This window comes from Artemia sp. Qi Xiang Cuo, chromosome 13 (assembly GCF_049724085.1).
Source record: "Artemia sp. Qi Xiang Cuo chromosome 13, ASM4972408v1, whole genome shotgun sequence".
Classification (NCBI taxonomy): Eukaryota; Metazoa; Arthropoda; class Branchiopoda; order Anostraca; family Artemiidae; genus Artemia; species Artemia sp. Qi Xiang Cuo.
In genome coordinates this window covers 14,795,811-14,811,306 of record NC_142806.1, presented here as the reverse complement: position 1 = coordinate 14,811,306, position 15,496 = coordinate 14,795,811, and the positions used below count along the sequence as shown (strand labels likewise).

Below are 15,496 nucleotides of genomic sequence, written 5' to 3'. Positions count from 1 at the left end.
TCATTATATGCCCATAAATGGATACCCGTAAAGAGCTACTGATAGGGTTCTACCGATTATGTAATCAATTTCTCGGGAATTCTCTCCCTTCGATTACGCAATCAATATATCTCTTCCCCACCTTCCCCTTAGAAACAACAAATTAATTCCCCTTTCTTGAATCAATAATTCCCCTTAGAAGCAACAAATTAATTCCCCTTTCGTGAATCAATAATTCCCCTTAAAAACAACAAATTAATTCCCCTTTCGTAACTCAATAATTCCCCTTAGAAACAACAAATTAATTCCCATTTCTTGAATCAATAATTCCCCTTAGAAACAACAAATTAATTCCCCTTTCGTGTCAATCAATCAACCATGACATCATCTGTCACGTGTGATCTAAACTTTGTCCCGGAAACAATTCTGGTCGAACTCCAAAGATATTAATTAACTTGACGTCATCTGTCAGACATTAATTAACTTCCGGAAACAATTTGATTAATGACTGTCAGCACAGGTGTTCCAAATTCCCAATCGATTACGCAATCAATTTCTAAGAAATCCATATCCCCTAGGGACTCTATGCCCATGTTAGGACCATAAACCACGTGGTTCGTACGGGACCTTTAGGGTCATCTCTACTCCAATGATCGCAGAGCTCGGGTTTAAACCTGGTATTTCTGTGTGTTCCAGGTTCAAGGAAACCGGGTTCAAACATGGGGAGGACCCGGCAGCTGAAAACGCTTAGAAGCGGATTCGTGTTGAAACCACAACCCTGAAAACGCTTGATGTAGAACTCGATAGCAACCCGTGTTCGAACCCGGTGCCTGAAAACGAGGCTAATGAAATTTAAACTCTAGCCGACAGAGATCAGAGCTCAGTGTATTTGCTTAATAAATACCTAACTGAAGAAAGACAAGAGAAAGACTAAATGAGGGCAGTTCCAAAAGATAAAATGATTCTAAAATAATTATATTTATTATTATAATGTTTAGAAAGACTACATGAGGGTAGTTCTGAAAGTTAAAAACAGTTTGGTATTAAAAATAAATAAGAAAATTAAACATAAAAAAAAATAATATATAAAAGAAACAAGAATTTAAAGAGAAAATATACAAAATAATTAAATTTATTATCATTATTTGGAGAAAGCAGCACGAGGGCAGTTTCGAAAATTAAAATAGATTTTACATTTATGGACATTTAAGAAAACGATCAACTGGAGTCACTACAAAAAAGAGCCTACTCTTTCAGACGCATATGTAAGCTATGAATCTGCATTATCTCTCCTACAACTACCGCCTCTTCACGAACGTCGTTTGGGTTTGATCTGCAAATCTGGCCAATTTCTTCTTAGCAGTGAAAAACACAGAGCGATTCTACCACCAGTTATGAGGAATAAAATAAAAATAAGGTCAGCTAACAAAGTGAGACAGCAATTGCCAGCTCCAAGAAAAAACCGTTTCGCCAATTCGTTCGTTCCTTTTTACATGTCAGTCTTTAATAAGTTATAGTCTCGTGTTTTTCTTGTTTTCTTTGTAAGTACTAGCACCATTTAGCTGGAATTTTTATTCTAAACTATGATTGCTTGTATAAATAAAACTATCCTATTATAATCAAGGATATTAAGAATGAATGAAGCACAATTAAAAGAAAAACAAATTTAGAGAGTGGAATATTTTATTTTTAAGTATTTACGCAAGTTATTCTAATCTGGACTAAAGAACTATTTTCCTTTTCCCTGAAAGGACTATGTCAATATAAAAAGAACAGAAATTAATTTAAAAAAACCTTTTCCACAAAATAAGTTTTTCAAAGAAAAGTAAAGAACTCCATTAAACCAAAAATGAGCAAAAATAAAATCAAATAATCTACCAAGCGTAAAACTACCACAAAACAGCATCGATAAACAAACGAAACCCAAAACGAACAGAAATTACAATAAATAACCGAATCAAACTCAAAACGAGCAGAAATTAACACGAGTAGGGCTCAAAATCCATATGCCTTCTTAAGGCCAGAACATAATTTGCACCTTACTGAAAAAAAAATACACATGAATGTGCATTGTCAGTTTAATATACATATACTGGTATTTAGTAGTCGAAATGTTAATATTATTTGATCAATTAAAGTTGTAAAAGTAAAAACATTTACTTTTTTCTAGTCTTTATATGAGTTCTAGTGAAGGTACCATCTTGTACTGAATACATGACAAGTAGGTTAACATGTTTAGTAATACGCTTGATATTAGTATTGCCGCGGTTAAAGTTTAGGGGCATGAGGCTAGTAATTTGCTTTGTGTGGGATCATTGTTAAACACAGTTGTGCCTTATCACCATCTATTTCTATTAATTTGATAGACTTTGTCTTAAGGAAGAAGGCAAAAACTATGGTAGATCATAGAATCAAATGGGAAGTTAAAAATTTCTTGGACTTTGCTTTTTTCTTTTTTTTTTACTGAAGTGTCCTTGAAAAAATTTTTTTACCAAAATAAATTGAATTTTGAAGGCTTTGAGAGTTCATGTCGCAAGAAAAGATTTGGAAATTAATGTGAAGAAGACCAAGTTGATTCGACAATGAATTAAAGAGTGTGAAAACGTAATTTTGAGCAAAGAGAAGATCGGTCAAGTTGATAGCTTCGCCTACCTGAATAGCATTATTCGCTTGGCGCTGCACTGAGTTTTTCGTGTACAAGTAGTATTACTTAAAATAGCAATTGTTTCCATTTCTTTGGGAGGTATAGAAGTTATTCCAGTGAAATTAAAAAACTTAAAGTTCAATTCACATGTCTGCTTTGCTAGACATTTATGTTTGGACACTTTTTTTTGGCCAATCATAGTTTGTTTTTACAAGGCTTTACTTTATAAAGTTATTTGCAGGAAATTTTTGTGTATTTGCATGAGCAGAAGCCTGACAGATCTTTGTGCACAGGAGGAGTGTTTACATGCATGTCGGCTTTTTGCCGTTTAACGATTCAACAAACGTAGCGTAGAGGTAGAATAGTTCTACCAAAACCCGATGTTGTTTACTTAATCTACCATGAAATAAAACACTGTTCACTTTCCATCTGTATTTTCAAAATAATTTTCCTTTTTGTGAGAACCGTAGAAGTCATTCCATTGCAAATAAAATAATTAATGGAGTGACTTCAAATTCAGAGGCATGGTTACAAACACTTAAGTGCATAAGCAGAATTAGTTTCTACCAATAACAACATGCTTCCTCTCTAGAACTGCAGCCTTGACTAGGCACAAATGATGATGCCCAGCAAAGCGAGAGAATGGGATCTTATTTTCTCAAAAATAACTAGTGAAGTTTTAGTGTGGTTGCCAAAGTCGAAGCTTTGAATGGGTTGGGGTGGGAGAGTAACTTTTACTTCTGTTTCAGTTTTGAGTGGATTAATGATATGATGATTATGAAGAAGAGGTACTGTATAAAAGGTCTGCCATGCCTCTGATTTTTTAATCTAAAAGGCCGTTATGAGACTTACCATTCTTTTGCTACATAGTGCTTCAATTTTTAACTGAATCCATCAGTTTCGAAAGAAATTTTGCAATTAAGAGACTTAAAAAACTTGAAGTAAATAGCTACGAAGACCACACTGCCTTTCCATCATAAACAATAAGTTTTGAAAAAAATTTTAGTTTTTGGTTTTATTGGTCGCATGTTGTTGCGAGTCTTTTTTCTTTTATATATTTTTGTCTTGCTGAGGACGACCCTTGGACATAGGGCCAAAATATTCTTTTAAAAGTTGTGTTCCACTGTCTTGTATAAAAAATTTCCGCGTTGTTCCACTTATAGTTTAAAAAACTTGAAAATTTTTGGTGTCTGGCCTATAGTTTACGTTGTACAAGTACTGATCTCCTGATTCACGATTTCGGCTGATACATGGCTGGGGGAAAAATCTCCTATGGTTTCAAAATAACAAGCGGAAGACGACAGTTTTCTGATCATTTCATAGCTGAAATTCAGTTCTATCCATCTACCAAAATAGATTTAAGAAATTCAGTGTACACAATTTTTTAGACTGAAAATACGCTGACTGAATATTAGTTCCAATGATGAGTGTAGCTAATGACACGGTAGCTATACTTTTATAAACTTTTCTCGATTTTTCATTCCCAAAGGATCCCCATTCCCAAAGCTTAAGAAATAATACCTATCAGATTGTTCAGTAACTTGGTTGCAATGATTTAGCACGGGAATTAAGAGAGATAAGACAGGAATTAAGATCTACCAGCACCAAACAAAGTGCTGCGTGTGGCGGCTCAATAAAGAGTGAAACATTTCAAAAAAGGCCGTAGCCAGAATTTTCCTCCGGGGGATATTTTTTCCAGGTAGAAGGTCATGTTTTTGGTTTATTTGTATTTTGTTACGTTTTTACGCGTTGGACAATTTTTTTTTTGGAGGGGGAGGAGGGGAGATACAGCCTTGATTCCAAAGAAGATTTAAACATGTACAAATAAAACAATGGGAAATTAATCTAATACAGTGTTTATTTTAACTCTAAAACAATTCGGCTCTATGTTCAAGGTGTCCTCAGCAAAGTACATATAAATATAAAATAAGACTTACAATAAAATACGCGATTTTTAAAATAAAGAAAAAACTAAACAGTAACAAAATCATTACTTCACGGACAAGCAGGACTAAAGAAAACCCAAAACGGGGCAATTCATCAATAGTTTCTGGATAGTTTTTCTTTAGTTCAAAGGTCATTTCTGATTTTTACATGAACTAGTGTCCAAGTGGGACAATAAATGTAGCCCATGATATTTTCATAAAAGCATTATTAGCAGTGTCTCTGTGAAATAATCGGTTAACTTCGCCCCCAAAAACTTATAGCCAGCTAAAAACTTCTTTTTTTACTTTTTTTTAGTGGCGGAAATTTTATTTATTAAAAAGAAACTTCGCCAAAAGACGCATCAGATAAAACAACATTCACAAAGGGTACACGAGAAAATGATAGAAGTCGTTAAACTAAGACAATTCCACCACCCATTCTATGGTCAAGTAGCACCTTAAGGCTTCACTTCGGGTGATGTTAATGCAATATATTTTTTCACGACTCCTTTCTAGTCCGTCACACCTTCAAGTGTTCTTCTGTCTTGTAGGAAACTTACTTGTGATCCCAGTGCGTCAGCTGTTAACAGAGTCGATATCCCAGCTGGCGTCACCTGTCATTTTGTAACATCGAAAATACACTTGAGAAGAAAAATTTCTCCAGTCTTTTTTTTCATACGCATTCAGTGATAAGGTGTAAACCACAGTAGAGGTAATATACAGTAGCGAAAAGTCCTATACTCTCCGTTGAAGATTTTTGACACACATCTAAAACCACATAAGCTTCATGACCCTGCCTTCGCGCACGCACAAGGACAAATGTTTCCGATGGAAAATCAAGTAGCAACTGAAACTATGGCTCTGACGGCTGACGGTTTGGGAAACTTCCCAAATTGCGTGCTACCTGTGTCATGTTTAGAGAAATATTTCGCTACTATATATTACCTCTACTGTGGGCGTAAACGACATATTCTGAAACTAAAAACTTCAGGTACCTTGCTCCTTTGCAGATACATGAAAAGGAATTTTTTCTAGGTAGGAGGATTCAAGAAAATTGATAATTTGAACAAGAAGTGCCAATGTAAAGCGGAAACCTCAGTTTTCGGAAAGCTCAAAAAATAATTTTTAATGTTTCAACGAAATAAATCAGAGCAAGTTTAATTAAGTAGATTTTTACCTTTCTGTGATTGTTTATTTAGCATATTGATTTTTGATTGTTGGTTTTCTTTGGGGCAGTGGCAACCCTGCTATAGAGTCTGGCTAAAACTAAATGATATGAGTGATATTAAAGCGACAATACTTTCTTATTCATCTTAAAATAGACAAAGCCACTAACCAAAATCATATCCGAAAATTTGGGGGAAGGGGCTGAAATAGCCTACATAAGAATCTCGTGATACACTAAAATGTTAATAAGTACAGAAACACACTGCTTTGCTAATTGTGATAGTCTATTATACTTTTTGACAAGATTCAAACTAATCTTTGGTATTTTAATCTGGGACTTAGTCATAACTTCTATTTTTTTACTTGGCAGTTTTATATAAAAGCATGTGAAAAAAAAACATGAAACTGAAAGCACTGTCCCAAATCCAGAACAAAAAATTGCCTTCTTCTTTTTTATTTGATAGTTTTGTATAAAAACACGTGAAAATGTGCATTAAAATGAAAGCATTATCCCAAACCTAGAATAAAATATTTTCTTAAGACACAATTCCTGCCTATACCACATTTTTGGGTAACCTCTTGTGCTAACAGTGACCCTATCGAAGCCTGGCAAGGTTTTGCCAACATATTTTCAACCTTATGCTGCAAAGATAACGTTTATTAGGTGTATATATTCATTTTTTCCTGTTTTCACATGCTGATTTTTTTTTTTTTGAGTTCATTGAAGAGTGGCGAGGGGTTACCCGGTGGTGATACAGGAGTTCACAGTCCGTTTATTTAGCAGTAAACTTACAACAAAAACAACTTCAACATAATCTCCCACGAAAGGTTTACAAAATACAATCTCCCACCCCCCCCCCCCGAAAAAAATCTCCAAAATCAAACAGTTCGTGATAACAAACTGTAAGTAGAGAAGGACTCGGCATAGTAGTGACCAGAACTCTAAATAACAGAATTTAGATAACGATGAATATAATATATCAAAAGATTTGACTTTTTATAAGATAAGATATTTATTTCGAAAAATGACTATTACAAGCCCCGAAGGGCCGAATTCGCATTTCGGAGTCATATAATAAAAAAAGACATAGAAATAGTACGACAACTAAAAAACTGGCTAAACAATGCCAAAAACAACAATGTCAGAAAGGCAAAGCCATACATTAGTCTAAAAAACAAAAAGTGTCAAATGTAAGAAAGTTAAAAAGGCTCAAATTAAAACAAAACCAAAAAACAAAATTGAGATAAAAATAATGTTAAAAAGGTTTAAAAGAAAATATATAAAAAGGGGAGGGAACCGAAGAGCCAAACGGACACCAGCTTGGGTATCACCATTAAAAAAAAAAAAAAAAAAAAAAAAAAAAAAAAAAAACTAGTGGTTTATTTGATCAGAAATGAAGGGGACAAAGGTTTTTTTATATCTGGAGGTAGAACAACGGATGGGAGACAAGATAGGGATGGGTTCAAAGACAGTACGTGGCAGGCGGTGTCTGGATGGGGAGTGTCTTTTGGGGAAAATGTTTTCCGTGCGAGGGTTTATTATTGCTTTTTTTTGCGAAACGGAGGCACAGCGTTCCTCTCCTGTGCTCAAGAGTTTCCAGATTGGCTTTTTTTTAGAAGGAGTGACTATGGGACCAAATTTTCTTTAAATATTATTATTATGGTTCTTTTTTTAAAAGAATGAATTTTATCTGATTAATCGCGGGAGATGCCAGAATGCCCTACTGGGCAAACATATTCAAGATGCAGGTTCACAGAGGAAGTATAGATCTTTAAAGAATGGGATAGGGGGATATTAAGTTTATTCAAGAGCTTAAGGAGAGACATAGACGCATTAGCTCTACGGACAGTATCTTTCACGTGGATATCCCACTTTAAATTAGAAGAAATTGTAGCCCCAAGTAATTTAAAGGAAGACACAGAAATATCCCGGGGGATAGGGTCAAGGAATGCGGGAATAGATTTCAAGAAATTTATCGTCATTATATTTGATTTAGTGGAATTTACTTTCATATTCAGGTTCTTAGCTTCATCCGAAATGTGGGATAAAATTTCCAGGGGGTCACTTTTAATGTTTCTGTGACATAATTCGAAGATCATCAAGTCATTCATGTATTCCTACCTTTAGGGGAATTCTTAACCGATATCATTAATCACGACTAGAAATAAAAGCGGTCCCAATAAGGTTTCTTGAGGAATTCCACAATATATAGGGAGAGGGTTAGAGAAAATATTTTTGTATTCAACAACTTGGGATCTATTTGAAAGAAACGATATAACAATATTTACTAACACAGGATCAAGTTTAAAGTTAACCAGTAGTGAACGAATTAGTATGGTGTGGTCAACCAGGTCAAAAGCTTTTTGGAAATCAACTAAGACAAGTTTCAGCCAGACATTTGGTTTATCAAGGTTACTTACGATGGTATGCATTAAGTGCACAAGGTAATGGGTGGTGGAAGTTTTCTTTAAGTTACCAAACTGCCGGGTGTCAATACGCGGACAAATTTTATCAGTAAGCCAGTCACAGAGGAAACCTTCATAAAGTTTGGAAAAAACCGAAGTGAGCGTAATGGGGCGAATGTTGGCGAAAGTCAGACTGGCGCATTTTTTAGGGACAGGTGTTATAAAACCTTGTTTCCAGCAACATGGGAATTTACAAAATTTTGTGATGTGGTTGAAGATATTTGACAAAGGCTCAGCAATTTTGTCCGAAAAGGCTTGAATTAAGTCAACTGGGATGCCCAAGGGACAAATACATGATTTTTTAAGCTTAAGAATTTTGTTTATAGCATCAGATGCAGAAATAATGGGGAAGGAAGTATTGGGAGAAATAGTTGGACTTGAGTCAGTGAAAGGGGGGAGACTTTGAACAATGGAAACAAGGTACAAGTTCAAATCGTTGGCAGTCTTATTAGGGGGTTCAGGGAAAAACTTCAGAAGGATTTTTTCGTCATATTTCTTTCATTTTTCTATACCATTGCTTGGGCTTGTTAGAAGATAGATCTTTGACTTTACTATTATAATAATTAGAAGCTGCTTTTCTTAATTTTTTCTTTAGGGACCTCCTTAGATTATTAGCCTCAGCAATACGACCTGATTTGAAAAAGTTCATTTTTTTTTTTATAAGTATTTTAAAAGACTCAGTAACATAAGGCTTATCTGTAGAACACGTTTTAAATTTTTTCTCAGGGAAGTGGAGTTCATAATTACTCCTCAATAGATTTTGGAGGGACAAAGCCATGTAGTCAACGTCATTTGTTTGATACACAGTGGACCAATTTTCAGTAGTAATCCCGGGGCCAAAATTGAAAAGTCCTGAGTCAGTGAAAGGTCTAAAGGCGGTTTCAGTTATAGAAAACGACTGTTTAACTTTGGCCAGCGGAGATAGGAAAAGGCTAAAGTGGTAACTACCCCCTAGGGGGGGGCAGAGTGGAGACGGGTTCGTAAAACTTCAAAAGATTAGTACAAATTAAATCAAGAGTAGTATTGTCTTTGGTAGTAGGGACATTGATGACCTGTTTTAAATTAAAAGCGTTACATGTAGAATCAGGTCTTGTATTGTTTGTGACGCCCATCAGGAACATTCCTGCATTTGGGTATTTAGATAGTACAAAGTCAGCACTTACATGTAATTTTTCAATAAAATTTATTTTGTCAGCGGATCGCTGATTAGGGGAGTAATAAAAACAACAAAGGACAATTAAATTAAAAGGATGCGGCAAGACTTTAAGTCGAACACACACCCACATAACTTCATCAAAGGGATTAAGACACGGACTTGGGATTTCACTTGGATATAAATAATTACGGATAAAGAACAGAATTCCGCCACCTTTCTTACCCTGAGGGTGGTTTTCAGGTCTCAGTTTAATAAATTGAGAAAAATTGTTAATCTTTAACATGTGCAAATTTTGAGCTTGAACTTCAGCAATAGCGATTATGTCTAATCTATATATTTTATAAAGGGTTTAAAATTCATTATTTTTCTCAAAGTTAATGATTTCAGCGTTTTTCAGGAAAGGTTGAGGGAATAGAAAACAACTTTGGAAGGTACAATTTTTACACTTTACTTTTTTTTATATCACAAATACGGTCCTAGTGGACTTCTTGACGGGGTCTAAACTTGGACAGTGAGAACAACAATTATTAAATGCAAAAGGTCTCAGACCAGAGTCACCCTGGTAGGGTGGGCATAACGGATTAAACGCATGGGTCGGAAGCGGAGAAATAAGGGAGGGAAATGAGACGGTGGTATTTTCAGGGAGTTCAACTTGGTAGGGGCTAGCTGGAGTCTTACGATGGAAAAGAGTTTACTGGTACTATTGGGGTTTTTTTCTGGGTGGTAACGGTGGAAGTTTTTTGAGTGAGCAGGATGGATTTGGGATAAAAAAGGATGAGTATGTGCTGGGGAGCTAATTTTATTAATTGAATGAAGGGGGCGCCGCTTTTGGGTGGATTGAGAACTTGTAACTATTTTACTATTAAAAATTTTACTGCGCCTGGCTATAGCACTATAATCCCTGTTTTTCAAATGTAATAATATGCACTTAGTCTCGAAACAAAGGCCACTTTGAAATTTATGGCAGGGTTTGGAATGGGAAAGGGAGCAATAATTGTCGTTACAGTGACCAGTAGTTAAAAAAGACATAGTGAGGTGAACAAAGGTACAATCACTCTTTTTTATGCACTTGTTGGCCAGGTGAAAACGGCAAGCAATAGAATTCTTCCCTGATTTGGCTTCAGGAACCAATTTACTAATAATACTCAAGTTGTCACTGACCCCTGGAACTGGAATATTGGCTGAATTCACACTTAAATTGTCACTGACCTCTGGATCTGGAATATTGATTGAGTTCTCATTTAAGCTGTCACTGACCTCTGGAACTAGGTGACCGATTAAATTCATATTTGAGTTGACACTTGCTTCATTAATATTCATGTGTTGGGAGTTGTTGCTTGTGGATTGAATTGCAGTTGGTTTCAAATTGTTTTTTTTTTATTCGTATTCACAGACTTAACTGTGTTATTAATTATATTCCCCCTAAGATCAATTAACGTAGAAATTTCGTTGGTAACGAACTCGAGTTTTTTTTTAGCACTAAAAGGGAGGGGAGGGAAGGGTCACATAGGGGGCTGGAATCACAATTGCCACAAGGAAAATTTTCAGTCTTGCAGGAGGCATCTTTAGAAGGCTCACAATTATATTCAAAATCCGTCTGGGTACTGGCATCTTTAGTTTCTAGCAGAAAATCAGTCTGGCAACTGGCAACACTGGTAGGGGAGTAGTCTGACACTCGCTATGGGCTGCAATGAAAGCTTTACCATCCCTTTGGTAAGTCGGGGCAAGGGGGGACGACCTGATATCCTCTAAAATTTCTATTAAGGAAGAATTTATTTCTGACAATCGGCGTCGAGGGGTATCGCTAGTTTTTGAAGAATTTATTCCTGACAATCGGCGTCGTGGGGTGTCATTAGCTTTCGAAGATTTAGGGGTGGTATATTCTTGATTTTTGGTGATGTTTTGTTTCGAGGAACAATCCAAACATAACCAGTTCTTATTCCACTGCGAACGTTCTATCCCCGCACATTGCTCATGAATGGAAGAGTTGCATGTACAACATACCAGGCAATTGATTGTTGCCCTTAATCTACACTCAGGACACACTCTCTTAAAGTCCTTTGGTTGTCCTTTAGTCATTTGGTTGATTAATCAAAAGGGTTAAAAAAATTCAATTCACCTGATGGCTGGTGACAAAGTCCGGAATTTCGGTCACAATTAGTCAACTTTGTCACTGAATTGGTTGTCCTTTAGTTATTTGGTTGGTTAATATAAAGGGTTAAAAAGTTCAATTCACCTGATGGCTGGTGGCAAAATCCGGAAGTAAGGTTACAGTTAATCAACTATGTCACTGAATTTAATGCAGAAAGACATAAACCAAATAGGTGTTAACAGGTTGAACTCTGGTTGAAGACTCCAAAGATACTACCCATCTAAAAGCTACAAGCCTGAGAAAATTTGGCTGATTCCCAAAAAAGGGGGAAACGCCCCGAAAAATTTTCCCTCTTTTTCATCAAACCATCAGATGAAACATATCGTAGAACTCTATTGTAGAGGTTGCCAGCTCCTATCTACAAAAATGTAGAATTTTGTATTATTTGGCAGAACAAAGATCATGGATGCATGTTTATTTGTTTGTTTCGCTTTTTTTCTCAGGGGTCATCATTTCGAACAAATAATCGAAAAAAATAAAAAGAGAGAGAGAGAGAGAGAGAGAGAGAGAGTTCATTAGAACAGAAATAAAAGTTTTAGTGCCTTTTTTTTAAATGACCAAAAATATTGGAGGGCGGCTAGTCCCCTTCCCACGCCCATTTTTCCCCAAAGCCATTCGATAAAAATTTTGAGAAAGACATTTGAATCAGAATAGTTGAAAGGTCCAATAATTATGCCTTTGGTGATGAGTTGAATTTTCAGAGTCTCAGGAGAAAGGTTTGCAAACTACACATTTGCCCATTGTTTACATATAATATTTGCTATTGGGAAATATACAAATTTGTGTTCCCAAAAGGGAGGGTGGGAGTTTCCACGGATGAATTTTCCGTGAGGAGGAATGTTTCTAGGGGGGAAGGTAAATTTCAAGGTGAAATTTTGCATGGGGGGAAGAGGGAAGGGAATTGTCTAACATGATTAAAAAACGGCCAGAAATTGAATAAAAAAAAGTTTTTTCAACTGAAAGTAAGGAACAACATTAAAAAAAGCATAAATTATTCAATATATGAGAGGGCCAGCCCTTTCTTCAACCCTCACTCTTTACGCTAAAGTAAGACTTTTTGTCACAATTTTTTTTTAAAAGACTACTCAAACACAATGGACCGTTGAGTTTGAATGAGAAGTATTTTTAAAGAACTTTAAGACTTTCACGTAAGAGCGAGGGTTGGAGAAGGGGCAACCTCTCTCATATATGGAATAGTTTCAGTTCATTTTAAGTTTTAATATTGCTCCTTACTTTCAGTTGAAAAACTCGTATCTTTAATTTAATCACAAGCTCGGCACGGGAGTAGCGCATGATTTCATAGCATCCATTCAATAAACTCAACTAAGTCATGCTCAAACAAACATCCCAACTCAATGCTGAGATATCAGCTTGAGTGGAAACCGCAAAACAAGGTACTTATGTATTAGCTGGTACCCACGCGAGAAGTCAAGTTTGGTTAATACTAAAGAAATAAAACCAAACATGATGAAAATATAATAGTTTAGAAACAAATTTGGGCTACATATTTGCAAATTAGGGGGGGGGATAAAGCCGAGCATATACTAAATACGTAGCCTAACCTAGGTACCTTATATTCCCCTAAACCCCCAAAAACAATAGTTTAAATATTGTAAACGCAATGACAAACCACGAATTGCGATCCATTTTTCTATTGACAGATATTCGGCTGACTAGTTTCCTTTAGCACAATATATCGCGTGGGTACCAGCTAATACATAAGCACCAAAAAATCCACTGTTAACTAGAAATTATGTTGCATTCTTTTTTAGCATTGCAAAGGAGTGGCAGCTGCGTGCAGACTCTGGGAGGGGTTTTTCAGATCATATTACAAGTTATCAGAGGGTTATAGTCTGCCCGCAATGATGGAGTATGATGAATCTGTAATTTGTTGAAAGGACGAAGATGATAAGTCCTTTGACCAAAACTAAGATATACGTATATATATTGCACAGAAGCATGCTAGTTTCCACAACTGACATAATTTCATGTCTTTGTCATTGACAAAAGTAGAGCTAAAGTTAACAGAATGGCTGAAATATAAAATAAAAATAAAGGATAAAAATCTTACTCAAAGATTGAGGCAATTCCAAACTTTATTCGACTTCCAATTTCAAGGCTTCGTGGTTGATCGGGTGTTATGGCTTGGAAAGTCCCATTCACTTCGATAAAAGTACCATGCTTAGAACCCAGATCAGCTAATGTACACTGAATGTTATTGGTGGACTGGAATCAATAAATGAAATAAACTGCCGAATATACCTTATTTATGCAACTACATAAATTTTAAATAATAACGATACAGTTTTGGAAATCCTGCCAAATACCTTATAAAAAATGGTCGTCAGTTACTTTCAAGCAAAATAGAATGTAAGACAGCTGAAACGCTCAAGTTTGAAGTCATTCATTGATCAAACAAGCAAGGCCGTATCGAGGAGTTTGTTTGGGGGGAGGGGGTTACAAAAACTTTAAAAAGCGCAACAAAAACATGCTTATATACATTTTATTTACGTTCTTACGAGTCAGACAAACATTTCGGGAGGAGAACTCAAACCCCCAAGCCCTCCCCCCTGGATACGGTTTTGTACACAGGACTGCAAGTAAAATGCTGCATTGGATATTTGTACATTTTCTGATGGACTTTAACATAAAAATAAACAAAAAAATACCAGGAGAAGGAGCAAGATTTCTCGGCATTATTTAAAAACGATCAGGAATTAAGTATGAACAACAAGCTTTTTCAATTTGAAGTATGAAGCAACACTAAAACTTAAAACGAATAGAAAATATTCCTTATATGAGGGATGCTATTCCTTCCTAAACCCTTACTCTTTATGCAAAAGTTTGACTTTTGTCACGACTCTTTAAAAATGACTGCTCTAACCCAAAGCATTGCAATTTAAATAAGAAGCATTTTAAAGAACTTTAAGCCTTTAGCGTAGAGAGCAAGGGTTGAAGAAGAGGTAGTCCCCCTCTCATTACTCTCACATGGAAAAACTTGTTTGTTATTTAATTCTAATAAATAACGAGCCGCTCGATAGATTGCGGTTTTCCAGGAAAACGTGCAAACGGCTACAACACAAATTACAGCCACACTTGCTGATAAAATCGAAATTAAATGTGACCACAACCAAAATAATATTTCCCCCTATGTAACTTGAAAAGTCAAGACAAGATTCACTTTGAAGCGTAAATCTTACGACTGACCAAGCACAGCAAAGATTTCAGGCAGCATTTTCCCCCCAAAAAGATAGATATTAAAAAGCAGTTTTGCTATGGGTATGATGAATCTCGCAAAAAAAAATACAAAGATATAATATTAGCAGATCTTGGTTGCAGCGATATCTGCAACCCAGTAAAAGCCGAATACAACCCATAGTACCCAAACAAAATAGCCTGAAAATCCGTCCTGTCGAAACAAAATACAAAGGGCACCATTAAAATTGCCCTGGCCGAAAATCCCATACCAGAAACTTACATTTCCTTGGCTTGAACAATAAGGAAACGCCATTAGCTTTGAAAACAAAGTTGTTTTTTTTGCATGAGAAGCATTTTATTCCGTTTTTTTCTACTCTGCACCTAGCGCGGCACTAGAACATCATAGAGAGCTGTTTAAGGGATCATAAAGAAAATTACTACATCTATATGTTTTAGTAATTAAAAAGCAAACGATATTCTTAATACAATCAATTTTTGGAAAAAAAAACGGATTTTCATGTACAGGATGATGAATGACGTCATAGTCGTAAGCAATGCTGTTCCGGTCGTTTTTTTTTATATCTTCTAGCCGCAAAATTCAAAGTTTGAATCTGTCACACAACTTTATTTTTTTTTTTAACAATAAAAAACTTTAGCGCAAAGAGTAAGGTTACATTTTTCCAATCAACATGTTTTTTTCTGAAAAATCGTTCATTTTGCATATTTTCATTAGAAAAATGGTGAACTTATAAAGTACATTCTAGCATTTCCCCTCTCCCATATTTCTAAGATCATCACTTCTTTACAAG

At 35.7% G+C, this 15,496-nt stretch overlaps 1 protein-coding gene across 1 annotated transcript in view; it reads right to left on the bottom strand.

The window, feature by feature from the left end:
- nbs (nibrin) overlaps window positions 1-15,496 on the bottom strand; it is a 98,434-nt gene that overhangs the window by 70,872 nt on the left and 12,066 nt on the right. The window contains exon 3 of the mRNA XM_089098620.1: window positions 13,561-13,715. Coding sequence (XP_088954746.1) covers window positions 13,561-13,715 — 155 coding nt within the window. The remainder of the gene's footprint in view (window positions 1-13,560; window positions 13,716-15,496) is intronic.